The 26792-nt window shown below is 43.0% G+C and overlaps 1 protein-coding gene across 5 annotated transcripts in view; it reads left to right on the top strand.

The window, feature by feature from the left end:
- The window catches only part of LOC137369795 (receptor-type tyrosine-protein phosphatase mu-like), a 991520-nt gene that overhangs the window by 940070 nt on the left and 24658 nt on the right, over positions 1-26792 (top strand). For all 5 annotated transcript variants that reach the window (XM_068031279.1, XM_068031278.1, XM_068031276.1 and 2 more), the window contains 6 exons: positions 12347-12463; positions 13482-13636; positions 15940-16075; positions 18896-19045; positions 20276-20449; positions 23195-23326. In XM_068031279.1, the coding sequence (XP_067887380.1) occupies positions 12347-12463; positions 13482-13636; positions 15940-16075; positions 18896-19045; positions 20276-20449; positions 23195-23326 (864 nt within the window). The remainder of the gene's footprint in view (positions 1-12346; positions 12464-13481; positions 13637-15939; positions 16076-18895; positions 19046-20275; positions 20450-23194; positions 23327-26792) is intronic.

Below are 26792 nucleotides of genomic sequence, written 5' to 3'. Positions count from 1 at the left end.
AAGCAGTGGCAAATGGAATTTAATTGTGAGAAGTGTGCAGTGATGCATTTTGGGAGGACTAACAAGGCAAGGGAAAATACAATGGATGGTAGGATCCTAGGAAGTACAGAGAGTCAGAGGGACCTTGGTCTACTTGTCCATAGATCACTGAATGCAGGGAGGTTACGATGGAGCTGTATAAAATGCTAGTTAGGCTACAGCTGGAATACTGTGTACAGTTCTGGTCACCGCACTGATTGAATTGGAGAGGGTGCAGAGGAGATTCGCCAGGATGTTGCCTGGGCTGGTGCATTTCAGCTATAAAGAGAGACTGAAAAGGCTAGGATTGTTTTCCTTCGAGCAGAGAAGTCTGAGGGGGGACCTAATTGAGCTATACAAAATTATGAGAGGCATAGATAGGATAAATAGGAAGAAACTTTTTCTCTTAGCAGATGGATCAATAACCAGGGGGCATAGATTTAAGATAAGGGGCATGAGGTTTAGAGGGGATTCGAGGAAAAATGTTTTCACCCAGAGGGTGGTTGGAATCTGGAACACACTGCCTGCAGAGGTGGTCGAGACAGGAACCCTCACAACATTTAAGAAGTATTTAGATGAGCATTTGAAACGCCATAGCATACAAGGCTATGGGCCAAGTGCTGGAAAATGGGATTAGAACATATAGGTGCTAGATGGCCGGCACAGACATGATGGGATGAAGGGCCTGTTCCTGTGCTGTATAACTCTATGACTGTCTAAGATTTTCCGGTGTTGGGACCATATCAGGGTCCCAATTGGAGATGTGGCCTCGGCTTGCTGCTGGGAGGTCACCTCCAGGCACCTGCTGGGCTTCGGTCTCTGCTGAGGGCCCGTCCACCATCGGGAAGATTCCGGCAACGTCACCAATTTGCCCCCAAGTGGGCACTTAATCAATTCTAATTAGCTACCTGGTGCTGCCAGGTGGGTAGCCAGTGTCAGTCAGATCCCATCTCCATAAAGATTGCTTGGAGGCTGGAATGCGTCAGGTAGATGACCTGATGCACATCGTTTGGAAATTCCCCATATTCCTGCCTCCAAAGCCTCCTCCACCAGGCTGATTAGATTCCGCTCTATGTGTCAAAATGAGGTCTTGCAAGCAGGTAGCAAAGCCTCACTTTTTGACACTGAATTTCCAATCAAAAACTCATGCCGGGCACGAATCGAATGCATCATCTTTTATCTGTGAGATGTCGCACTACTGCAGGTCCTATAAGAATCAATCGAGGCTGTTATTTCAATGCAGCGATCCTAGTTGGTCTACCAACTGAGCTGATATGACAACTACTTCTTATGACAATGACATTGAAAATATTTGAAGCCTGAATTCTCTTTTTTGAAGGAAGCTCATCAGTCAGTAGAGTTTAATCTTGCGTGGCAGAATAAAATTCAATACAACCCAACAGATTTAAAGCTGCAGGGAAGCCATTAGTATTTTTATTTCAATAGATAGATGAGAGCCAGGGGAGAATTCAAATGAGGAATTATCTGAGTCGTGTGAAAAACTTAGCGCTGAAGGCTCAAACATTAGTTTGGTGCAAAAGTGCATACTTTATGGTGACGTTTTTTGCATCAAATCTATCAGAATTTCAGAAATACTTTAAAATACATGGATCTTGAAAATTTGCTGTGTGAATATTAGCGAACAAAGCTTAATTGCAATGGCTTTGTCCACAATTTTAATGGAGGTGTTAACCCATTGGTTAAGATCTATGTTGATATAATGGTCACAGTAAGTATATTTTATTTGGATAGTAATATTTAGTACAGTGTTACATTCAAGGCAATGATCTGTGAGGCAGAATAGGTAAAAGGAAGGAAGATAGTGCCAATTCTGTGGTCCATTGCGCTGGGTGACTAAGTGCATAACAAGTGGGATTGTTTGCAATTCTATTCACTCCTCCTTTTGTGTGGTAAACAGCTTGCTCTTGTGTCCTGTGTAAACCTATTTGAGGCTCCAGATTTAGTCATAGAATCATAGAGTCATTTACAGGACAGAAGAAGGCCATTGGGTCCATGACAGCTCTCCATGGAGCTATTCAGTCAGTCCCACTCCCCATAACCCTGCAAGTCTATTTCCTTCAAGTAACCATCCAATTTTCTTTTGAAGTCGTTGATTGTTTCCGCTTCCACCACCCTTGTGGGCAGTGAGTTCCAGGTCATTACCACCCACTGTGTAAAAAGGTTCTTCCTCACATTCTCCCTGCATCTCTTGTCCAAAATCTTCAATCTGTGTCCCCTAGTCCTTGTACCATTAGTTAATGGGAACAGCTTTACTTTGTCTAACTTATCTATGCCTGTCATAATCTTGAACACTTCTATTAAATTGCTCCTCAATCTTCTTTGTTGTAAGGAGAACAACCCCAATTTTTCCAACCTAAACTTGTAACTAAAATCCCCCATCTCTGAAATCATTCTGGTAAATCTCCTCTGCACCCTCTCAGGGACCTTCACATCCTTCCTAAAGTGTGGTGGCTAGAACTGGATGCAATACTCCAGTTGGGGCCTAACCGGAGATGTATAAAAGTTCAGCATAATTTCCCTGCTTTTGTACTCAATGCCTCTATTTATGAAGCCCACTCTCTCGACATGTCCTGCCACTTTCAAAGGTCGATGCACATGAAACCCCGGGCCCCTCAGTTCCTACACACTCTTTAGAACTGTGCCATTAAGAATATATTGCCTATCTCAATTCCTTTTGCCAAAATGCATCACCTCGCACTTGGCTGTATTAAATTCCATCTGCCACCTGTCTACCCATTCTGCTAGCCTATCTATGTCATGTTGCCAGGTGTTTCATATCATCCTCACTGTTTGGCCTCCTTCTGTGCTCTATGATTATGACCTCCCCTCCAACATAACATCAGAAGTGGGGATGTTTGCTGATGATTGAACCATAGAAAAAGTACAGCACAGAAGGAAACCATTCAGCCCATCCTGTCTGTGCCAGCCGAATAAACTATCCACCCAATCTAATCCCACTTTCCAGCGCCTGGTCCATAGCCTTGCAGGTTGCAGCACTTCAGGTACATTTCCAGGTACCTTTTAAAAGAATTGAGGGTCATGTCTCCACCACCATTCCTGGCAGCGAATTCCAGACACCCACCAGCCTCTGGGTGAAAAAGTTTTTCCTCATGTCCCCTCTAATCCTTCTACCAATCACCTTAAATCTGTGCCCCCTGGTAATTGACCTCTCCGCTAGGGGAAACAGCTCCTTCCTGTCCACTCTATCTAGGCCCCTCATAATCTTGTACACCTCAATCAAGTCACCCCTCAGCCTCCTCAGTTCCATGGAAAACAACCCCAGACTATCCAATCTTTCCTCATAGCTGCAACTTTCAAGCCCTGGTAACATTCTTGTAAATCTCCTCTGTACTCTCTCCAGAGCAATTATGTCCTTTCTGTAATATGGTGACCAGAACTGCACGCAATACTCCAACTGTGCCCTAACTAGTGTTATATACAGTTCCAGCATCAGATCCCCGCTTTTGTACTCTATACCTCGGTCAATAAAGGAAAGCAATCCTTTGCACAACTTGCACAACCATTTATACAGTATTCAGTTAATTCGCAACTCCTCAGATACTGAAGCAGTCTGAGCCCGCATGCAGCAAGATCTGGAGAGCATTCAGGCTTTGGCTGATATGTGGAAAGTAACATATGTGCCACACATGACCATCTCCAACAAGAGAGAATCTAACCACCTCCCCTTGACATTCAATGGCCTTACCATCGCTGAACCACTCAGCATCAACAACCAGAGGTCACCATTGACAAGAAACTGAATTGGACCAGCCATTTAAATACTGTGGCTACAAGAGCAGGTCAGAGGCTGGAAATTCTGCAGCATGTAACTCATCTTCTGTCTCCCCAAAGCCTATCCACCATCTACAAGACACAAGTGTGATGGGTGCAGCTCCATCACTTAAGAAGCTCGACACCATCCAGGACAAAGCAACCCGCTTGATCGACACCCCACCCACTACCTTAATATTCACTCCCTCCACCACCGATGCACCTTGGCAGCAGTGTGTACCATCTACAAGATGCACTGCAGCAACTCACCAACGCTCCTTCGACAGCACCTTCCAAACCCACAACCTCTTCCACCTAGAAGGACAAGAGCAGCAGATGCATGGGAAGACCACCACCTGCACGTTCCCCTCCAAGTCACACACCAATCCTGACTTGGAACTATATCGCCGTTCCGTCACTGTCGCTGGGTCAAAATCCTGGAACTCCCTTCCTAACAACACTGTGGGTGTACCTACCCCACATGGATTGTAGTGGTTCGAGAAGGCGGCTCACCACCACCTTCTCAAGGGCGAATAGGGATGGGCAATAAATGTAGGCCTAGCCAGCGACGTCCACATTGCAGGAAGGAATTTAAAAAACAAATAAAGATTGCCAGAGAGAACAGCTCCACCTCCTTTAAGACCCTCATTAAAACCACTTCTTCAACAAAGATTTTGGTTACCTTTCCTGACATGTCTGTCTTTGGATTAGCGTCCATGTTTTTAATATTATTCCACTGTGAAGTACCTTGGCACTTTATTTTACATTAAAAGCAAGTTGCTGTTGTTGTTGAAGGATGTCATAGCTGAGTTTATCCTGATCGTACCTAACATCACAGTTGTCCAGTTTCCATCAAAGATCAATTTTATGGAAAACCAGCTAATTGTTCCCATTCCTGGTCTGGGAATACTGAAACCCATTGCAGGGGTCACACCACTGCCCTAGCTAAAAATGGTAATCAACCTGAATCTTTCCTGGTTTCAAGGCCAGGATTTTCCCGCGGGATTTGGGACCCTGACATTGGATGGGGCTCCTGAGCCCGCACTTTCTGGAAGGCAGATTGGCAGAGCTATTTTCCCAGAGGCCGACTCCTAATTGGCCGCCTCTATGCTCGCAATCATATTGAGGTTAGTGGGCATGCTCCCAATGCTGCCGGCCCAATCACAGGGCTGGCAGCTCTGGAGGCTTGGCAACTTCACTGGGAGAGGTGGGCACTGCTGAGGCAAGTAGGAGACCGCGAGGGTGCCTCGAAGTGGAGGCGCACACAGAGGAGTAAAAATAATTAAATATTTTGGAGCAGGCAAGACAACAGGCCCCACAGAATGGAAGGGAAAGCCCCCTTGGGGGAGAGTTGGTGCTGCGGGGGTCATCCTTCCCTTCCTGCTATCCCAATGGGGTATGGAGCCTCTGGCCTGCCATGGTGCTAGCGGCTCCTGCATGCAGCGAGGGAGCTGCTTCACCACTGGAAAAATGCCGGCGATCCCGAAAAACTGGGGCTTTAATTATTTAAATTGGCTGTCCGCCTCCATGCAGTGGACAGCCGATACGCATCCCGGCCCACTCCTGAGAAACTACCTTGGTGCAGGAATGCATTGGGGAACCATCCCGACGCCGCTCCCCCCCACCTTCAACCCCGTAACCATGGGGCCGGGAAAATTCAGTACCAAACAACAATATGTATACATCCTTCTGAATATGGAGGAACACCAGTACACCTTATATTCTATTGCCCATATCACAATAGCCACTTTTGTAATGTAGGAAACAGGTCAGCCAGTTTGTGCAATAGGATGGATGAGGAGAAATTGTTTCCACATGTGGATGAATCTAAAATAAGGGAGCATGAATACAATATAGTCACTTAAAGACCAAATAAAGAATTGAGGAAGAATTCCCTTACACATGGGAAGTAGGTATCACTGAAGCATTTAAGAGCAGGCTTGATGCACACATGAGGGAGAAAGAGAGGGATATGGCAGCAGAATAGGAAGAGGTAAGTAAAGTGCGGAGGAGACTTGTGTGGGCTATAAATACCAATTGGCCTGAATAGCCTATTTCTGTACAGTAGATTCTATGTCATTCTGAGGAATGGTTGAAAATACGTTGCTCTCCTTTACAGTGGTATCAGTGAAATATAATTGATTGCAGAACTTTTAAACTAGACTTGTTTATTCCTTACTTTCTGCATGGAAAAAATTCTGAATTTCAATTATCAGTCCAATGGCTGACAGGCTCCTCAATGAATTTAATCTGCATGTAAAATGTACATTTGAAAGCAGCCTTTTAAATAATATTACACATTTCTCCTTTCTCGTTCCAAACACTACAATTCCTTATATGCAGTTTAGTAATTCCTATATATGTTGAGGGATTGACCTTAAGGGATGTTAAGTTCTGCTGGTCCTGTGCATTTTCTGACACATTTTCTTTTATTCATGTCCATCTGTTCTGTCCAATAAAAAGTTGGAGGAGAAAAGGTGTATTTCCTGGTAGGGTTTTTCAATCGCTTATGTTTTTAATTTCTATTTTTGGCTGTGTCAAGGGGAGATCGCCAACTTTGGATAGTTATTGGGATCAGATGCACAGCTGCTGTCGAATCTGCATATGTTTTTTAGCCACATGACCCAGTCACTCAGAAGACACAATTCACGAACTCATAGTACACTAGGGACTGATAACTCACTGTGCCAGGAATTGCAGTCTGACTCTGCACTTTGCCAGTCGACATGTCATATAAAGGGCTGACTCCCTGAATTGGGCACTCCGAACATGGACCCTGATTTTAAATGAATGTTTGAAAAATCATGACCAATGTCCCTACCAGCACTGCCTCTCTTCACCTGGACTGCCCTATCATGCAACTGTTCCTTTCCATTGTGAGAAAGGTCAGTCATGTGATGGGAGAAATTGCTCTTGACTTCTAGTGTCATTTCCTTGTGTTTGTAACAGGGATGTGTTTTCTTGATAATCTGTGCATTTTCCAAAAGGGTTGGGAAAGGTGATTATAGTAGATAGTTCCAAATGAAAAGCTAGCACAGGCACTGACACAATAGTCAAACTGCATCTTTCTAAGCTGCAATTTCTATGATTCCCTGACAGATTTTAAACTGTTATCCTGTCTTTCTTTCCGATGCTGTTCCAGCCTGCGATGCCTTTCCAGCATATTCTGGGAGGTTTTTTAGTTCAGATTTCAAGCAGTTTCTTTTACACCCGAGTACATTGTGTTTTTTAAAATGTTAAATTGGAAGATTTTTTTTTTAGATATCACCTAATGCCGAACGTACTTCTATTACTGCGATAGTCCTGAATGGTGAATGATGGCCATATCCACCAATTGTAGAGCAAGATAATTAGAAACAGCAGTGATGGTGGCCAATCTTTAGCAGGGGAGTGTGAGTGGCAGTAAAGTCATTTAGGAATTATAATAGAAAAAGGATTTTCATTTTGTATTTTCATGGCTGTAATTTGTTTAAAAATTAAAATGTAATCACCTAATTAATGAAGGCATCTTATTGGCAGATCAGTGCAAGCAGCATTCTAATGTTACATTAATGAAATCTTTTGTGGTAATCAATATGCTGATGACAATTTGCTGCCTTTAAATGGTAGCAGGCTGGTAAAGAGTTTGTTGATTGCTCTGCTGGCAACAGTGTGTCAACCTGCAGGGTTTAAGAAGGGTAGGTGCATTGAATTGTGATTTAAACCTGTATGTAATAAAGAGAGGTATCTAATCAGTATTTCTCAGTCACTGTTTGTTGTTACATTTTATATTCAAGAGTGATCAATTAGAGGTCGTTTGCAGTAATTTGAGAGTTTGTATACTTTTCCTTTTGTGATGTTATCTTGCTTTGCCAGCTGAAATAATTGATGTGGAAATCAGCTCATAATAAACTTGTCCCTGTTTATGATACTGGTTGTGACATTGTGATCCAACGGGATAAGTTTTACTTCACATGTCTCTTCCAATGCTCCCTCTCACAAGTTGCTGTAAAGGATAAAGCAGGAGTTGCCACAGCAAAATCCAGCCCAATATCAGCACGAGATAAAGGATATCATGATGCAGTACAGAGGGTTAGTAACAGTAATTCTAACAGGAACCAAGAAATGTAAAGTTCTTAGGGCACCAAGGTTGTGCCCACTTTTTATTTTCTCAGGGTGACGTCAATAAATGTGACTGTCAATCTGATTAAAAGTCAATTGAGACCCTCCTAAGGAAGATGCTGCACCATTGCCAAGATTGATGGTCCAGAAACAGTAGTGTTAAAGGTGGTGCATGTGCTAACCTTTTCAAAGTCTGTGCCAGCATTAAGTTTCCTTACCTACTGCCAGCAGGTACCAAATAACCATGAGCATTGTACCCACAATTTTTCAGATGCACTGGCATTTACCTTACTTATTAGACTAACACAGAGCATCAGGGGCTGAACATCCATTCATGATGGATTCATGATGATCATCAGATTTAAAATGAAATTACTTATGAGAGAACCATGACATCAGATTCTGTAATGGACAGGTTGCTTACTTTGTGCGGTTAACTTCTACAAGATAAAAGTTACTCTACTGCTGCTGTTACAGCTGTAAACTAGACACCAGGATGTCAAAAGAGAGCACATTGTGAGCCAAGAACATCAAACTCAGCAGTATAGGGAGCTTAATGACTCAGTTGGTGCCTGGAATGTAATTAAGATAAAATAGAGATGGGTGCTTTTAAAAACTCAACGTTGATGGCATCTAACCAAGCTTGTGTTTATTAGAAACTTGTGATGTGCTGCTCGAATGATTTTGGCCTTCAAGGACAAAAGAAAGCTGAGCTTGACGTGTAGCAGTGCTTAAATGAATTCCCAATTTAGGGAGTCAGCCCTGAGTTATGACTTGTGAAGTACTGAGACAGTGAAGATTGGCGAGTTGTATTACAAGCACACTGTTTGTTAATAGGGTTCATCCAATCCTGGGAAAACTATTTAGAATTGAATATCTTCTCCTAAGAGAGTGAAAGAGGTGGGTTTGCTTTGCTGAGATCCCTCATTTTGCTCTCATTTCAAGGAGGAAGGAGAGGAAGCATATGGTGTAAGAAATTAAACCAGTTCCAATATAATAGAACAAAGAACAAAGAAAATTACAGCACAGGAACAGGCCCTTCGGCCCTCCAAGCCTGCGCCGATCCAGATCCTCTATCTAAACCTGTCGCCTATTTTCTAAGGGTCTGTATCTCTTTGCTTCCTGCCCATTCATGTATCTGCCTAGATACATCTTAAAAGACACTATTGTGCCCTCGTCTATCACCTCCGCTGGCAACGCGTTCCAGGCACCCACCACCCTCTGCGTAAAGAACTTTCCATGCATATCCCCCCTAAACTTTTCCCCTCTCACTTTGAACTCGTGACCCCTAGTAATTGAATCCCCCACTCTGGGAAAAAGCTTCTTGCTATCCACCCTGTCTATACCTCTCATGATTCTGTACACCTCAATCAGGTCCCCCCTCAACCTCCGTCTTTCTAATGAAAATAATCCTAATCTACTCAACCTCTCTTCATAGCTAGCGCCTTCCGTACCAGGCAACATCCTGGTGAACCTCCTCTGCACCCTCTCCAAAGCATCTACATCCTTTTGGTAATGTGGCGACCAGAACTGCACGCAGTATTCCAAATGTGGCCGAACCAAAGTCTTATACAACTGTAACGTGACCTGCCACAGGGCGGCACAGTGGCGCAGATACTGCCTGTGTGGAGTTTGCAAGTTCTCCCTGTGTCTGCGTGGGTTTTCTCCCACAAGCCAAAAGACTTGCAGGTTGATAGGTAAATTGGCCATTATAAATTGTCACTAGTATAGGTAGGTGGTAGGGAAATATAGGGACAGGTGGGGATGTTTGGTAGGAATATGGGATTCGTGTAGGATTAGTATAAATGGGTGGTTGGTTGATGGTCGGCACAGACTCGGTGGGCCGAAGGGCCTGTTTCAGTGCTGTATCTCTAATCTAACAAAAATCTTGTACTCAATACCCCATCCAATGAAGGAAAGCATGCCGTATGCCTTCTTGACCACTCTATTGACCTGCATTGCCACCTTCAGGGAACAATGGACCTGAACACCCAAATCTCTCTGCACATCAATTTTCCCCAGGACTTTTCCATTTATTGTATAGTTCACTCTTGAATTGGATCTTCCAAAATGCATCACCTCGCATTTGCCCTGATTGAACTCCATCTGCCATTTCTCTGCCCAACTCTCCAATCTATCTATATTCTGCTGTATTCTCTGACAGTTCCCTTCACTATCTGCTACTCCACCAATCTTAGTGTTGTCTGCAAACTTGCTAATCAGATCACCTATACGTTCCTCCAAATCATTTCTGTATATCACAAACAACAGTGGTCCCAGCACGGATCCCTGTGGAACACCACTGGTCACACGTCTCCATTTTGAGAAACTCCCTTCCACTGCTACTCTCTGTCTCATGTTACCCAGCCAGTTCTTTATCCATCTAGCTAGTACACCCTGGACCCCATGCGACTTCACTTTCTCCATCAGCCTACCATGGGGAACCTTATCAAATGCCTTACTGAAGTCCATGTATACGACATCTACAGCCCTTCCCTCATCAATCAACTTTGTCACTTCCTCAAAGAATTCTATTAAGTTGGCAAGACATGACCTTCCCTGCACAAAACCATGTTGCCTATCACTGATAAGCCCATTTTCTTCCAAATGGGAATAGATCCTATTCCTCAGTATCTTCTCCAGCAGCTTCCCTACCACTGACGTCAGGCTCACCGGTCTATAATTACCTGGATTATCCCTGCTACCCTTCTTAAACAAGGGGACAACATTAGCAATTCTCCAGTCCTCCGGGACCTCACCCGTGTTTAAGGATGCTGCAAAGATATCTGTTAAGGCCCCAGCTATTTCCTCTCTCGCTTCCCTCAGTAACCTGGGATAGATCCCATCCGGACCTGGGGACTTGTCCACCTTAATGCCTTTTAGAATACCCAACACTTCCTCCCTGCTTATGCCGACTTGACCTAGAGTAATCAAACATCTATCCCTAACCTCAACATCCTTCATGTCCCTCTCCTCGGTGAATACCGATGCAAAGTACTCGTTTAGAATCTCACCCATTTTCTCTGACTCCACGCATAACTTTCCTCCTTTGTCCTTGAGTGGGCCCATCCTTTCTCTAGTTACCCTCTTGCTCCTTATATATGAATAAAAGGCTTTGGGATTTTCCTTAACCCTGTTTACTAAAGATATTTCATGACCCCTTTTCGCCCTCTTAATTCCTCGTTTCAGATTGGTCCTACATTCCCGATATTCTTCCAAAGCTTCATCTTTCTTCAGCCGCCTAGACCTTATGTATGCTTCCTTTTTCCTCTTAGCTGGTTTCATAATTTCACCTGTCATCCATGGTTCCCTAATCTTGCCATTTCTATCCCTCATTTTCACAGGAAAATGTCTCTCCTGCACGCTAATCAACCTCTCTTTAAAAGCCTCCCACATATCAAATGTGGATTTACCTTCAAACAGCTGCTCCCAATCTACATTCCCCAGCTCCTGCCGAATTTTGGTATAGTTGGCCTTCCCCCAATTTAGCACTCTTCTTTTAGGACCACTCTCGTCTTTGTCCATGAGTATTCTAAAACTTACGGAATTGTGATCACTATTCCCAAAGTAGTCCCCTACTGAAACTTCAACCACCTGGCCGGGCTCATTCCCCAACACCAGGTCCAGTATGGCCCCTTCCCGAGTTGGACTATTTACATACTGCTCTAGAAAACCCTCCTGGATGCTCCTTACAAATTCTGCTCCATCTAGACCTCTAACACTAAGTGAATCCCAGTCAATGTTGGGAAAATTAAAATCTCCTATCACCACCACCCTGTTGCTCCTACATCTTTCCATAATCTGTTTTCATATTTGTACCTCTATCTCACGCTCGCTGTTGGGAGGCCTGTAGTACTTAAATACATTACAGGTCAATAATGAGTACTTAAAGTGCCATCAATTGAAATCTCAGAAAACTGTCAATTTCCAGATCATTGAAGTTCAGAATAGCTCAGTAATACCAATGTTTCCATCTGAATAATGTCAGGATTCGACAAATTAGCAGCAGGATGCATTTTCTATTCAGGTACACATTATGGATTCTCAGCAAATACTCTGAACTGCAAAATCTCTGACAGCTGCTTTTGTGGAAAATTTGCAGGACAAAATATAATTTCACAAATCTGCAAAAGCTTAGAGAATAGAAGCTTAAACCAGTCAAGAGATGAAGTTCTTCGGCAATAGAAAAACTCAAATGAGATTGCCACAGTTATGCATAAAATCATCTCCTAAATCTGTGTCTATGTTAATAAAGAAAGCTGAATCAGTGGCAACATGTTTGAACATTATCCCAGGACTTTTTTTTTTATTTTTGAAGATAAATTTATTTCTTCATCTCCATGGACTTCAGCTGTTTATAATTAATCTTTTAATATCAAAATATAAAAAGAAAACTGCAATTGCTGATTATTTTAATATTGCACTCTGGCAACAGGTGAAGTGCTGCAAATATTGGCCAGATGACACCGAGATCTACGGAGACATTAAAGTAACTCTCATTGAGACTGAGCTGTTGGCTGAATATGTCATAAGAACATTTGCAGTGGAGAAGGTAAGGAAACCCCTTTATGTCCAGAATCATAATTAAAAGAGCCTATCGATCTCAAACCAGCGGCTGGTCTCATGAAATCTATACACAACTACAGGTTTGACTCTGTTTTATCAGCCTTGTTTTTTGAAGCATCATTATTGGCAACTCCATTAATCGGGTAATTTTACATGACAATTTGAAGGGCAGAGGTATGCAAATTTTTTCTGAAATAATGAAGCTGTGAGTGGGAGTGGATGTGCACTGTTGATTGTCAGACCAGCGTTCGAATCTTTAGCACTTTATCATACTTTCTTTCCACATATAAGTTTGTGGTTTTCGCAGAGACAAATGCAACTTTTCCTCCTTTTAATAGAAAGTACATTTCTAGAAAATGGAGTTGTAGAAGCACAACGCAGGGTTGCTATATCTACATGGTTTACACATGGTGTGAATTCCTATTTCAATTCCTGTCACCTCTATGTGAATTCGTGCTATCTCTGTGTGAATTCTTGCCACTAGAAAGCAAATTCCTGCTATCTTAATTCTGTTATCTCTATGGTCCTGTAAATGCGACACTTCTTATACCAGGAGCTAATGGCGGACAGCCATAAAGACAGGGCTAAAGTGTGGCGAGTCGAAGAGACTTAGCAGTTGGCAGGAAAAAAGACAGAGGCGCAAGGGAAGAGCTAACTGTGTAACAGCCCCGACAAACAAATTTTTCTGCAGCACCTGTGGAAGAGCCTGTCACTCTAGAATTGGCCTTTATAGCCACTCCAGGCGCTGCTCCACAAATCACTGACCACCTCCAGGCGCTTACCCATTGTCTCTCGAGATAAGGAGGCCAAAGAAGAATTGTAATTTGACTTCATTTAAAAGAACTTTTCAGATGATGTGAAATTTGCATGTGAATAATGAAGGCTGCTCAACTTTATCTGCTAGATTTATGTTTCACCTTATCATACAAGTTATTGTTCCCCACCTATAACTATGTGGTTGTAAAAGAGACAAATGCAACATTGCCTTGTTCAACTTTTAACAGAGAGGTGCTCATGAGATCCGAGAGATCAGACAGCTCCACTTCACTGGCTGGCCAGACCATGGTGTTCCATACCATGCTACAGGACTGCTGGGCTTTGTACGCCGGGTAAAGACAAAGACTCCAGCGGGTGCTGGGCCTATAGTGGTACATTGCAGGTAGGTGGAATCTATTTCATAGGAGCATAGGGACAAGAGTAGGCCATTCAGCCCCTCATGCCTGTTCCAGCATTCAGTGGCTGACCTGTATTTCAACTCCATTTACCTGCCTTACTTCCATATTCCATAATACCTTTACCTAACAAAAAATCTATCAATCTCACTTCTGAAATTTTCAAAAAGAATATGGTTGCAATAATTTGATCACTTTCCTATTCATACAGTCTGGAGTATCTTGGGTTTAGAGTTTCATCTTAATGCTGGGGCATTAAACTGATCTTGTATATCCGTGGGCTGTTTTCAAATCCCTCCGTGGCCTCAGCCCTCCCTATTTCTGTCATCTTTGCCAGCCCAAAAACCCTTCAAGATATCTGCGCTCATCTAATTCTGGCCTCTTGTGCATCCGATTTTAATTGCTGCGCCATGGCCGGCCGCGCCTTCAGTTGCCTAGGCCCCAAGCTCAGGAATACCCTCCCTCTGCCTTTCCACCTCACTTTCCTCCTTTAAGGCACTCCTTAAAACCTACCTCTTTGACCAAGCTTTTGGTCACCTGACCTAATATCTCCTTTTGTGGCTTGGTATCATACTTGATTTTATAATGCGACTGTGAAGTGCCTTGGGACAGTTTATTATGTTAAAGGCACTATATTAATATAAGTTGTTGTTGTTGCTATAGAAACCACTATTTATTTCCATTGATCCTACTCTCTGAAGGTGTCGGCTTTGTCTTAGTCATAGCACTCTGGCCTCTGAGAAAGAATGGATCCAAACATCACTCCCACAGAATTGAGCAGATAGTCTAGGCTGACGCTTCAGTGCAGTGCTGACGAGGGTATTAAACTGAGGCTCTATGTGCCCTTTCAGGTGCATGTAAAAGATCCCATGGCACTTTTCTAAGAAGGACAGGGAGGTTCTCACAGTGATCAGATAGTTATGTCTCCTGCAACTAACATCACTAAACACATTGTCAGGTCATTATCACACTTCTGTTTACAGGACCTTGCTGTGTGCAAATTGCCTCTCTGTTTCCTACATTACAACTATACTTCAAAGTGCTTCATTGGCTCTAAAGCACTTTGGGACGTCCTGAGGTTACGAAAGGCGCTATATAAATGCAAGATGTCATGCTAGACCCCCAGCTGCAAAGAATGAGGCATATTAATTTTGCCAATAATAATATTAATTTCGCCATATGGACATTAAATTTCAAACTGTTGCTGAAGTGAAGAAAGAACTTGTTTAAAAAATCACCAGGCCCTTGGCTGGAGAAACATTTTTTCATACTAACAGCCAGTGCTTGAAAGGACAAAGGGGCTATTCCCTGCTCCAGCTTAACCCACAATAGACTTTGAGCACCAGGAATTGTGTGTAAGAAGAGACATTCTAGGGTCAGCTAAGACCAGAGAATCTACAAACAGACATGGTCAGACCAGCTAGTCACATGACTAACCTGCTTGACAACCTGGGTTTTTTCTGAATTATACAAACAGTTTGAACTCAGAGTGTCTGTTTACTCCTGAACTGAAAAGACCTCTCCTGGCTGGCTCGCCACAGCCTCTCCTGTCTGCTCCCATCTCTTTCCCACAGAACTCCAAATCCACTGAAGACACGTGAACCCAAGAGAGAAAAGTCTCCTACAGAGAAAGGTTTAAGAAGAACACTGGGCCCCAACAAAAAGCAAGATCTATCTATGATCAAGGACTCTACAGTGATCGCGAAGATCTGTGACAAAAAAACTCTCTTCAGAGGTTAACACCTTCAGAGGCGTTAACCAAATTAGAGTTTAAGTTTAATAAATTTCAACCTTTCTTCTTTAAACCTAAGAAAATCTGTTTGTGCTGGTTTCTTTGCCTTATAATTGGAAAGCAGTAAACAAGGATTCACCAAGGGCGAGCTAAAAACACGGTGTGTTTAAAATAAGACCCTGTTACGGTAAAACCAGATGAAGGCTGAGAGGGAGCCCTAGACCCCTTTCTCACCTGGTTGTAACAAAGACTTTGTTTCTTTTATGTGATTGATTTGAGACAATTGCAACGATTTAATTTTCCCAAGAAACATTTTGAGATGAGAGGAGATTCAGTGATAAATTGTGCCTATCTGAGAATATGCAAATCAATGAAGACCATTAACAGATCCAGTGTGATTTAGTTTGTCATAAATCGTACTCCGTTTCATGGGTACTACAATGTCTAAAAAATGTAAAAATTGATAGTTCTATTACATTTAGAATATTCCCTACTGGAGTGTTTCTGGCAGACCAGGAGCAGTTGGTAAAATAATAATTTTCTTTCTCTGTCTTTCAGTGCCGGAGCAGGAAGGACAGGCTGCTTCATGGTTATTGACATCATGTTGGACATGGCAGAGAGAGAAGGGGTTGTAGATATCTACAACTGTGTCAGAGAACTACGTTCACGCAGGGTCAACATGGTCCAGACGGAGGTACCGAGTCCAAATGCTCCTTTAAACAATAGTCACTTTTAACTTCAATATTCTTCATGAGTCTCGGAAGACAATAAAAACCCCCCCACCCCACCTGAGAGGTAAATGTACAGGTGGCACACTGCCTGTTAGCTCCGCAATGGAGCGGATAGATGCAGGATATTCCCTGCCCTAACAAATGCACTGAGTAGTGGTGACGGTGGAGGTCTGTAAGCGACCCTTTCTCCACACCACAAACAGTCACTGAACTTCAGGAAAAAAACATTTGAGTGACCTGTGCTGTCTTTAGGTTGAAGTATTTCAGTGCTGGTGACTGGAACACTCTTCCCATTTTGTCACTCGGTGTCAGACCTGCAGAGTAAAGCTACCTTTGTTCTTTGTCAACAATGTACCATAGTCTCAATCTCAGAAGAGCAGCCCTGCAGCACTGCTACATATTTACTCCATTTTCCACACCCGGGTGTATTTTCCTCTGCCACTAAACATGAGTGAAAAAGCTGGTGAGACTATAGAGTGAGAAAAACCCCTTTATACTCACACCATGTTTATCACTCAAGGCAGTGATCAGAATGTAGCATAGCATAGCATGTGTCCTGACATCCTCTCTGAGTGAAATTGTTAGTGTTGTGTTAACCGAGGATAGGCTTTACAAGGTAACATGGAGACTTGTTGGTAGCAGGCATAGGGCAGAAAATCCGACGTGAGGTTGCACCCCCAATTCTTCCTCAAGGCCAAAGATGCTCGAGTCTGCTCATCACTGTCAGCTGAAGTGTTCTCAGTTGAAGCTCAGCAGCCTCCCACCTCCCAAACTGCAGCCACTGGGGGTACACTTTTTTTTTTATTCTTCTATGGGATTTGAGCATACTGGGAAGGGCAGCGTTTGTTGCCTATTCCTAACTGCCCTTGAGAAGGTGGTGGTGAGCCACATTCTTGAACCACTGCAGTCCATCGGCTGTAGGTACATCCAGAATGCTGTTAGGAAGGAAGTTTGAGGTTTTTGACCCAGCAACAGTGAAGGAGTACTGATATATTTCCAAGTCAGGATGGTGTGTGACTTGGAGGAGAACTTGCAGGTAGTGGTGTTCCCTTGCATTTGCTGCCCATGTCCTACTAGGTGGTTGAGCTCGCAGGTTTAGAAGATGCTGCTGAAGGAGTCTTGGTGAGTTGCTACAGTGCATCTTGTAGATGGTACACATTGCTGCCACTGTGCACCAGTGGTGGAGAGAGTGAACTTTTAAGGTGGCAGATGGCGTGCCACTCATGCGGGCTGCTTTGTCCTGGATGGTGTCGAGCTTCTTAAGTGTTGTTGGAGCTGCACCCAACCAGGCAAGTGGAGAGTATTCCATCACACTCCTGACTTGTGCTTTGTAGATGGTGGACAGGCTTTGGGGAGTCAAGAGGTGACTTACTCACCACAGAATTCCCCGCCTCTGACCTGCTCTTGTAGCCACGGTGTTTATATGGCTGGTCCAGTTAAGTGTCTGGTCAATGGTAACCCCCAGAATGTTGATGGTGAGGGATTCAATGATAGTAATGCCATTGCATGTCAAGGGGAGATAATTATATTCTTTCTTATTGGTGATGGTCATTGCCTGGCACTTAGGTGGCAAGTAACATTTGCACCACACATCAGCCCAAACCTGAATGTGGTCCAGGTCTTGCTGCATGTGGATACAGGCTGGTTCAGTATTGTGCGAACATCCCCACTTCTGACCTTATGATAGAGGGAAGGTCATTGATGAAGTAGCTGAAGATGGTTGGGCCTAGGACACCATCCTGAGGAATTCCTGCAGTGATATCCTGGGGCTTATATGTTTGGCTTCTGACAACCACAAGCATCTTCCTTTGCGCTAGATACGACTCCAACCAGTGGAGAGTTTTCCCTTTGGTTCCCATTGACTTCAGTTTGGCAAGGGCTCCTTGGTGCCACACATGGTCAAATGCTGCCTTGATGTCTAGGGCAGTCACACTCACTTCACTTCATAGGAGCACTACAATAGATGAACAAGCACACAAGGTGGGCACTAAGGGTTTGCACAAAGTTGATTCTTAACTCAGCTAGTTAACTGTAATACAAATATAAATTGCATTGTCGGCGTAAAGTTTTTTTGTTCTGGCTTTGGTGGTGGTGTTAATATTTGTATTCAAATGAGGTCAAGCCCTATGAATCTGGAGTGCAGGAAGATAATCAGGTGGTTGTGAGGGTGATGGTTATAAGGATGGTGGGATCACTCGTGTATTGTGGGAAGAAGGGATGGTTCAGGTGGAGTGTTCTTGAATCAGTTATTCTGTAAGAACTTTGGCAGCTAGCGTGACTGATGATTAACACAGCAAAATTTTAAGCAAAGATGAGATGCTTGCTCAACAGATAGAATGTCAAGCATCTGCTGATTATCTGGTTATCGGGCCGCATGAGTGAAATTCACCTGCATGGCCCTTCTGCTGAGGAATGATGACTTTTTCTTCAGCATGAAGGAGGAGGACAGGTTTTGTTCATTTGTAGCCTGTACTTGAAACCATAATTAATCAGCAGTCAAATGGTTAAGAAATATGAAATTAGAATTGCAGTGAATGGATAATAAAAATCAGACATGGTATGTTTGAGGATATTATTGTGCAGTGGTTTATTCCTTAATGTACATTGAAACCTTTCCAGATCATTTGCTGTGATATGAATTACACCTTACTCAGCAACAAATCATTAAACCTCATGTTCAGAAATGCAGCTGTGAGGAGCTTTTTGAATCATTAATTCCTGCACATAAAATGATTCAACTTTGATTGAAAATTGGCTGTACTCTCTCTTCTCAAACTCAACAGGAACAGTACGTGTTCATCCATGATGCCATACTGGAGGCCTGTTTATGCGGAGACACAGCAATTCCAGCCTCTCAGCTCAGGTCTGCATATTATGAGATGAATAAACTGGAGCCACAGACTAACTCCTCTCAGATAAAGGAGGAGTATAGGGTAAGTGAAAGCACTTTCCAACATGTGCATTTCTAACAATGTACAATGGTTTCAGTAAAAGGCAATTGTATCTTCTTTGATTTATTTATTCACAGGGTGTGGGCATCACTGGCCAGGCTAGCATTTGTTCCCTGTCCCCAATTGGCCTTGAGAAGGTAGTGGTAAGCTGCCTCCTGGAACTGCTGCAATTCATGTCATGAAGGTACACCCACAGTGCTGTTAGGGAGGGTGTTCCAGGTCTAGCTAAACATGGGCTGAAGTTCAAATCTGATCAAAAAATTTCCAGATCTTCAATGCTTCAATATTTAAAAACCGTTAGTGGGGAGACCTTTTGGGGTGTTGAATGAGTGAGGTATAATTGATGTTCCTCAATTTCAGTTTATATACAGTAGGAGTATATTTACACTTTCATCAACAAGATAGGACAAGATACAATTGGCCTTGTTATGATTAAGAAGGGTGAGCCAAATCACAAACCCAGTTAAATGTGAAACTGAGGTTATTTATTCGAATCTGACACTTCAGTATAGCTCACACTTTTAGAACCAAAATGGGTCAATCTCATTCCAGGTTTTCCCGCAGTGAAAAACCATCTCAGTCACGCCACCAATGGGCAAAGGAAACAGGGTAATGACATATACTGAACTTCAATAGGCAATGCCTTGTTATGAGCAAGTTCTAATCAGCTCCCAATCTGAGTTCATTATGCAAAGAGGGGAGGGTGATGACAAGTATCTCCATGCAGTAGGGAATCACTATCAAATTGGATTGGGTAGGTGGTGGTGATTGAGGATCAGTCATACTGGATCACTCTCATGGACCTCCCAGTGGACAATTATTGGTGCTGAAAATAGATGTTTTTGGCAGAGAAGTAGAAGGAAAATAAATAAAGCTATTTTCAAGCAAAAAAACTAAATCTTTGGCATCACTGGAGAAGTTAACTGTAAGCAGTTGTAGAGCCTGACATGTGACTCGCTGAATAAATGCACATTTCAAATTCCATATTTGTGAAGCATCCTTCAAACAATGATTTTGATGCTAATGATGCCCTGACACAAGAGGCTTTACCTTTGGGTGGTTACTTGCCTTAAGAGATTGAGTCAGTTGGATCAAGCCCATGACGAGATCAATTATTAACAAAAGGAATAGGATTAAAGAATTAAATGAGCTCTTCTTGGGTCATGTTATTATGTAAAACTAGGAACACCCTTTGTCATCTTTCTCTATCAGACTCTTAACATGGTGACCCCAACCCTACGAGTGGAGGACTGCAGTATAGCACTTCTACCCCGGAATCATGAGAAGAATCGGTGCATGGATGTCCTTCCACCGGATAGGTGTCTCCCGTTCCTGATCACAATAGATGGTGAAAGTAGCAATTACATCAATGCTGCCCTAATGGATGTGAGTAGTTGTTGTTGTTCCAATAATGAGGCATATAAGAAGCCTCAAGAGAGCATAATGGTGAATTTTCTATTTTTTGTTTCATTAAATATTTAATTCATTGCCTTTGAGATAAAATATTAAGTTGTTCTCCTGACACATTATGTACAGAGACTCAGTAGTTCTAATACTGGAATAGCAATCCAGAGGTCATGAGTGCAAATGCTATGTTAAAACAATGTGATCCAATAGAAATTGATGACTAATCACAGCAACACCATTTTAGCCACATGCATTGATTTTACTAGAAAATACCTTGCACATTGACAAACAACATCTACCATCATTCAGTGTGAAACTTGACAGTCTTCCTCTTTCACCAAAGTTTGGGTTAGGAGCATGAATTTATCAGAGTCAGCACATCCTAGTGCAGCTTCTTGGGTTTTGTCCAGCAGTTGCGAACAGTACCTTGGCTTCATCAGCTGGATCGCTGAGAATGTTGACTCGCGCAATGAAACCCTCCAGATCCGTCTCTGCTGTCCATCCAGAACGTGATTGGATGCTGCTGGTCCATTCTTATGACATGCCCTGTGGGAGCTGCATATTATTGGTTGGGCTTGCTTTTCTTCTGCTGGTCTGGAGCTGTTATTCTGATTGGTTGGAGCGCGACCAAAGTGACCGCTCCCCTCTCCATACAGTGTTGCTGGTGTTTCCATGGTGCTAAAGTCTAGAGGTTTCACCGCTGTTACACACCATTTTAGTCAATAAAGAAAAAGCAGGGACTAACAAAGTAAAGCATACACAACAATCAAAACACTCACACACTCTGCTTTAGGTTATACCATTTTACCAGCATATGCACAAAATGGTAAAACACAGAACCCAAGAATAGTGTTGATTGGTCATTGTTTATTTACTAATCAGAACTGGAGTTAGCCACATCTGGATTCCCAATTAGCCACATGTGCCTAATATATTATATTAAAATAAATTCAATACATTTGTGGTTTCGGATTGGTACCAAAAAAAATACTATGATGGTTCACTGTATGATTCAGAGAAAGGAACATGCCATTCATTCCTGGGCTTGTCTACAAACGATTCTACCCGTACACTATGTGGTTGACTCATCATTCTGAGCTCCTCTGAATTGGCCTGGCAAGTAATCTGTTTCAAAAATGATTTTCACAAAAAAGACAAGTAAGATGGCCAGTAAACATGGCCTTGGCCAGCATCATCTACATCCTGAGAGAAAATTTAATAAAACAATTAAACGATACTGTACAGTGGCCCGATAACTCAAGCAATCTATGAAGTACCTGTATGCTGTGCCCTAGAACGGCACGTGATTGAGTTGGTTTGATCAGTCCTTAGCCTTGTGGAAACTGGGTATCACATCTTTGCGAAGAGGGACGGCGAAGATAATTACCAGCTTAACGTGCTTGCACCAACTCCGTAGCTGGCAGATTAGAACACATAGTCTGTAGCAGTATGACACAAGGTCACAGTTACAATTCACCATGCAGCAAGTTGCCAATCTTGAGCAGGGATGAGCATAAAATGAAGACTTGGCAAATCGGAAATAGGAGCAGGAGTAGCCCTTTCGACCTCTCGAGCCTGCTCCGCCATTCAACTAGATCATAGCTGATCTTCTACCTCAACACCGTTTTCCTGCACTATCCCCATATCCCTTGATATCTTTAACATCTAGAAATCTATCAATCTGTCTTGAACATACTCAATGGCTGAGCCTTCACAGCCTCCTGAGGTAGAAAATCCCACAGATTCACCACCCTCTGAGTGAAGCAACTCCTCCTCATCTCAGTCCTAAATCGCCTACCTCTTATTCTGAGACTGTGTTCTCTGGTTCTAGACACCCCCAGCCAGGGAAAACATCCTTCCTGCATCTACCCTTTTGAGTCCTGTAAGAATTTTCTATGCTTCAGTGAGATCCAGCACTTTCTTACACGAGGGAAGAGGCAAACAGGAACAGAGGAAGGCGGGGTGGTGGTGGGGGGGCGGGGGGTCAAAACGGGCTGATCTCACACACTTAGCAAGTTCAGTTTTCAGTTGGCAGAAACCTCAGAGTCTGCCCTGCCTCTTGGCCCCAGTATAAAATATAACACGTGTGAAACTAAAGAACAAAGAGGGAAAAGTCATTGAAAAATGCAGAGGATCATTCAAATAATACCTTCCGCCCAGCCAAGCCTGATACTGTCGTTGCCTGATGTGCACACATGCATGCATGTTCACATACACATGTGCACACAATCACACACACATTCACACATATATGCACAATCACACACGCACACTGCATGCGTGATCACATACACACACAGGCATACTCATTATTTCCAGTAGGTGCCACTGGATTGGAAGAAGGAATTCTTTGGATTGTTGCTAATCCAGGAATGAGCCAGTTATGACATCTCAACTGTTGACTCAGCTGGGATTAACAAGCATAGCAGAGGCTGAGGACAAAGCTGGAACCTTCCTGGTTTGAGTGGCTCAGTGCCATGCCACATGAGTCATTCACCCACTAAGCCATTTGGAAAGGCCCAGGAGTTCTTTTTTTATCAGTGCTGAAAGAATGAAAACATTTAAATGTTCAGATAAATCTTTGGAGGTTTTGGCTGGCTGCCAGCAGTTATCATAAAGTTGGGGTCATGCTGACCATCGGTTTTCCGATATGTGCTGCCGGTAGTTGAGGACTGGGAATATCTACCCTGTTGTGTCAACCTAACCCTTGGTTCCTGTTTTCAGAGTTATAAGCAACCTTCAGCTTTCATTGTTACCCAACATCCCTTACCAAATACTGTGAAAGACTTCTGGAGACTTGTGCTGGACTATCACTGTACATCAATCGTCATGCTCAATGACATGGATCCTGCACAGGTATGTACATGAAATAAAAACAGAAAATGATAGGAAACACTCAGCAGGTCTAGCAGCATCTGTGGAGAGAGAAACAGTGTTAACATTTGGGGTTGAAGACCTTTCCAGTATATAAACACGGTGATTCAGTGCCATCTTATTTGGAGAAAGAAAGTGGCAGGGATTTTGTACACTGAGTTTCATTGGCTTGTAAAGTTTATATGCTTTCTTGGTTAATGGTACGGATTACTCGGAACCTGCAGATAAATACATGGAAGGTTTTACACAGTTGGGTAGCACTATGTATTGATAGGATCAAAGCTAGGAAGCTTAGATTGTAAAAAGAAACTCTTGCATTTATATAGCGCCTTTCACAACCTCAGGACATCCCAAAGTGCTTTACAACCAATGAAGTACTTTTGAATTGTAGCCACTGTCATAGGAAATGCAGCAACCAATAATGCTACTCAACTGTGTGAAAATCTTCAATAAATTTATCTATTGATTCTGTGTAATCGGTACTGTTAGCAAAAAAAACAGTGCCACCCTTTTCTGTTGCTTTGGCTCTTTGCCTCATTCTAGTTCAGTGTCAATGAACTGGGTGCAAAGCATGTCACTTTGAATTGAATGGATAGGAGCACCAATATGAATTAGGATGGGGAGAAGCCTGGAAGCATGAACTGGAAGGAGAAGAGGCCTATGAAGTGGGATGCAAAGAGTGCCTGCTTGTCATTGATAATGGTATAAAGAAATTAAACAATTTAGCAACAGAGAATACCTATCCATATCCACAATAATCTGAAGGTATTCTGTAAGAAATTAGGGGACATTTCTGACCCAATTTTCCATTATACGTAGTAATGAAATGTATATGTCTACAGTGTTAGTTATAATAGGCCTGTCCATGTCATAATCCAATATTTGGTCATTTTTTGAGTTGTTACCTTTCTTGAAGTTCTTGGTCAGCTTTTGTTCATTTTCCAAGCTGGCAGTGTGGAGGTGTGTGGTGCACAGTAATGATGGATGGATAATTTTTCTTCGCTATAGGCTGGAACTCATTCAACCACTGCAAAAAAGAGGGCCTTGAAAAGATATTTAATTCCTCAAAACTCTTCTGAAAAGTAGTGGAGAAAAATAATAATTTCTCACATCTATTGGGTGCCTGGCATTTTCTTCCTTGAAAGAAAATGAAAGTAATCACGGTAAAGCCTTCTGCAAGGTTTTCAGTATGATAAAAATAAATTGAGGTCAGAAACTGAAGAACTATAATGGACCTTCTTTAAGGACACTTTGCTTAAACCCTCCATTGAAAATGTTTTTGACCTGGGCATTCAATTACTGAAATGAGGTCCAGGCACTCGGCTGATCAGGCCTGAATGGGTGAGAGTTTTAAAAGCAAGACCTATCATAATTGTACCTTATAACAGGTTAAACAGGCAGGAATTCTGAGAGTTCGATTTTTCCATTAGAATTTCGCCATGCTGTGTTCCTTAATGATGCTGTATCAACCTGGCTGCTGACAGCAGGTGAGTGAGGTGGGAGGTGAGGATAAACAGAATGTGTGAGACAAAGTGCCTAAGGTAAAATGAAGTGGCAGATTTACTGACAGTTTAACCATTTTACAAGCCCTCAATTTGTTGGTTACTGGCTATTGTCACAGGTGTTGTCAGGTTTGAGAATTGGATTTTCAGAGAGATGAACAAGACCTTACTCTCCCATTCTAATTGAATATAATGTAGCAGGTCATCAACCCACCAATCTTATTAAGCAAACAAAGGAGATTGGGGTTTATATTTTTCTCCATAAATATTTTGTCGACTGTAAAGCTATTATTGAGAGCTACTAGTGCACAACAGTCATTGACTGCTGAACAGTATATTTATTACAAAAACAGAAAATGCTGCACGTACTCAGCAAGTCAGGCAGTATCTGTGGAGAGAGAGAGAAATAAAGTTAACAGGGAGGTGTTTTACCAGGCTCTTGGAGGAGGGTTCAGAGGTAGGGAGCAATCACAATTGGAGAAAAATGCACTGTGCCAGTTCCCCGACATGTTCCCGCCTCTTCACGTTCTTCCCAGAGGTGGCTTCTGTGCGGTGACCGCAACCGCCAGGTAGTGGTGGAAAGCCGATTCAGCTTGTTAAGTAGGCAATTAGTAGCAAGTTTTCAATTTTGATCGCATCACATGGGCGCCACATTGAATCAGAACCTCGGCTACTCAGAGGAGGCAACTGCACAGCGATAATCGGAGCAGCATGAACGTTAAATGCCATCTGACCATTTAATGGTGAAAACGGCAAGCCTGAGGGCGTCTGCAGGTAGAGGCTTGCCATCACAGGAGGAGCTCCTGGAGACTGCTCTCACAGACAGTGCTCGGGGTGCAGAGATGGCTGCCAGATCCCTCAGCCTTTTCTCGCACTGTTTCACTCCACCCTCCTTTGAGGCTTTTCCCTCAGCAGCACACTGACACTCCAGCCGCTGTGAAGGAAGCCAGCGTGCTGATTGACCCTCCCTCTTCCTCAACCCGCCCACTGTCCCTAATTGGACAGCAAACCCAAAGGCAGCCTGCTAATTGGTCACCTTCTGGTTATGGACCCTTAAATGGTCCTGACAGCCGAAAATATTCTACGTCCAGAATATTCAGCCCAATGTTTCAGGCTGTTGACCTTTCGTCAGAATATTTATTATTCTGTTCTCTTATTCTTTTATTTTGGGGACGGATTAAAAATAATGAACCTTGTATCCTTGTTTCTACTCACACTGTCATTGAGTTTCTTGTTTCTTTTCAATGTCTCCTTTTTTGCTTCAGTTGATTTATCTGGTTCATTAGGTTTGGCACACAAGTTAGAAGGTGCTGGCCCAATATATGTACCTGTGATTATATTGGCTTTAAACATTCATTGTGTGCACTGCGATGCCCTCCTATTGTGAAGAAGCTTCTACTCACTGTCATGGGGAAAGAATTCTCAGAGCACAGGGGTAATCTGCTTTCCTGATACAAAACTTGCCAGTCAGAAATTCTGACTGCGCCCCCACTCCCACCCCACTGCCCCCAAAGACACCTTGACCCTGCATTAAAAACATTAGGATAACAATTCTTCAGGGCTTATTCAAATCCGTAACTTCATGATGGTAATGCATTTGGGGAGGGCAGACAAAGCGAGGGAACACACAATAAACGGGAGGATATTGAGAGGGGTTGAAGAAGTGAGAGACCTTGGAGTGCATGTCCACAGGTCCCTGAAGGTGGTAGGACAGGTAGATAGAGTGGTGAAGAGGGCATATGGAATGCTTTCCTTTATTAGCCGAGGTATAAAATACAAAAACAGGGATGTAATGCTGGAACTGTATAAAACGCTGGTTAGGCCACAGCCGGACTGTTGTTTACAGTTCTGGTCACCACATTACAGGAAGGACATAATTGCTCTGGAGAGAGTACAGAGGAGATTTACAAGAATGTTGCCAGGGCTTGAAAGTTGCAGCTATGAGG

Source organism: Heterodontus francisci, chromosome 5 (assembly GCF_036365525.1).
Source record: "Heterodontus francisci isolate sHetFra1 chromosome 5, sHetFra1.hap1, whole genome shotgun sequence".
Taxonomy (NCBI): domain Eukaryota; kingdom Metazoa; phylum Chordata; class Chondrichthyes; order Heterodontiformes; family Heterodontidae; genus Heterodontus; species Heterodontus francisci.
This window is presented reverse-complemented; position numbering and strand designations above follow the sequence as displayed.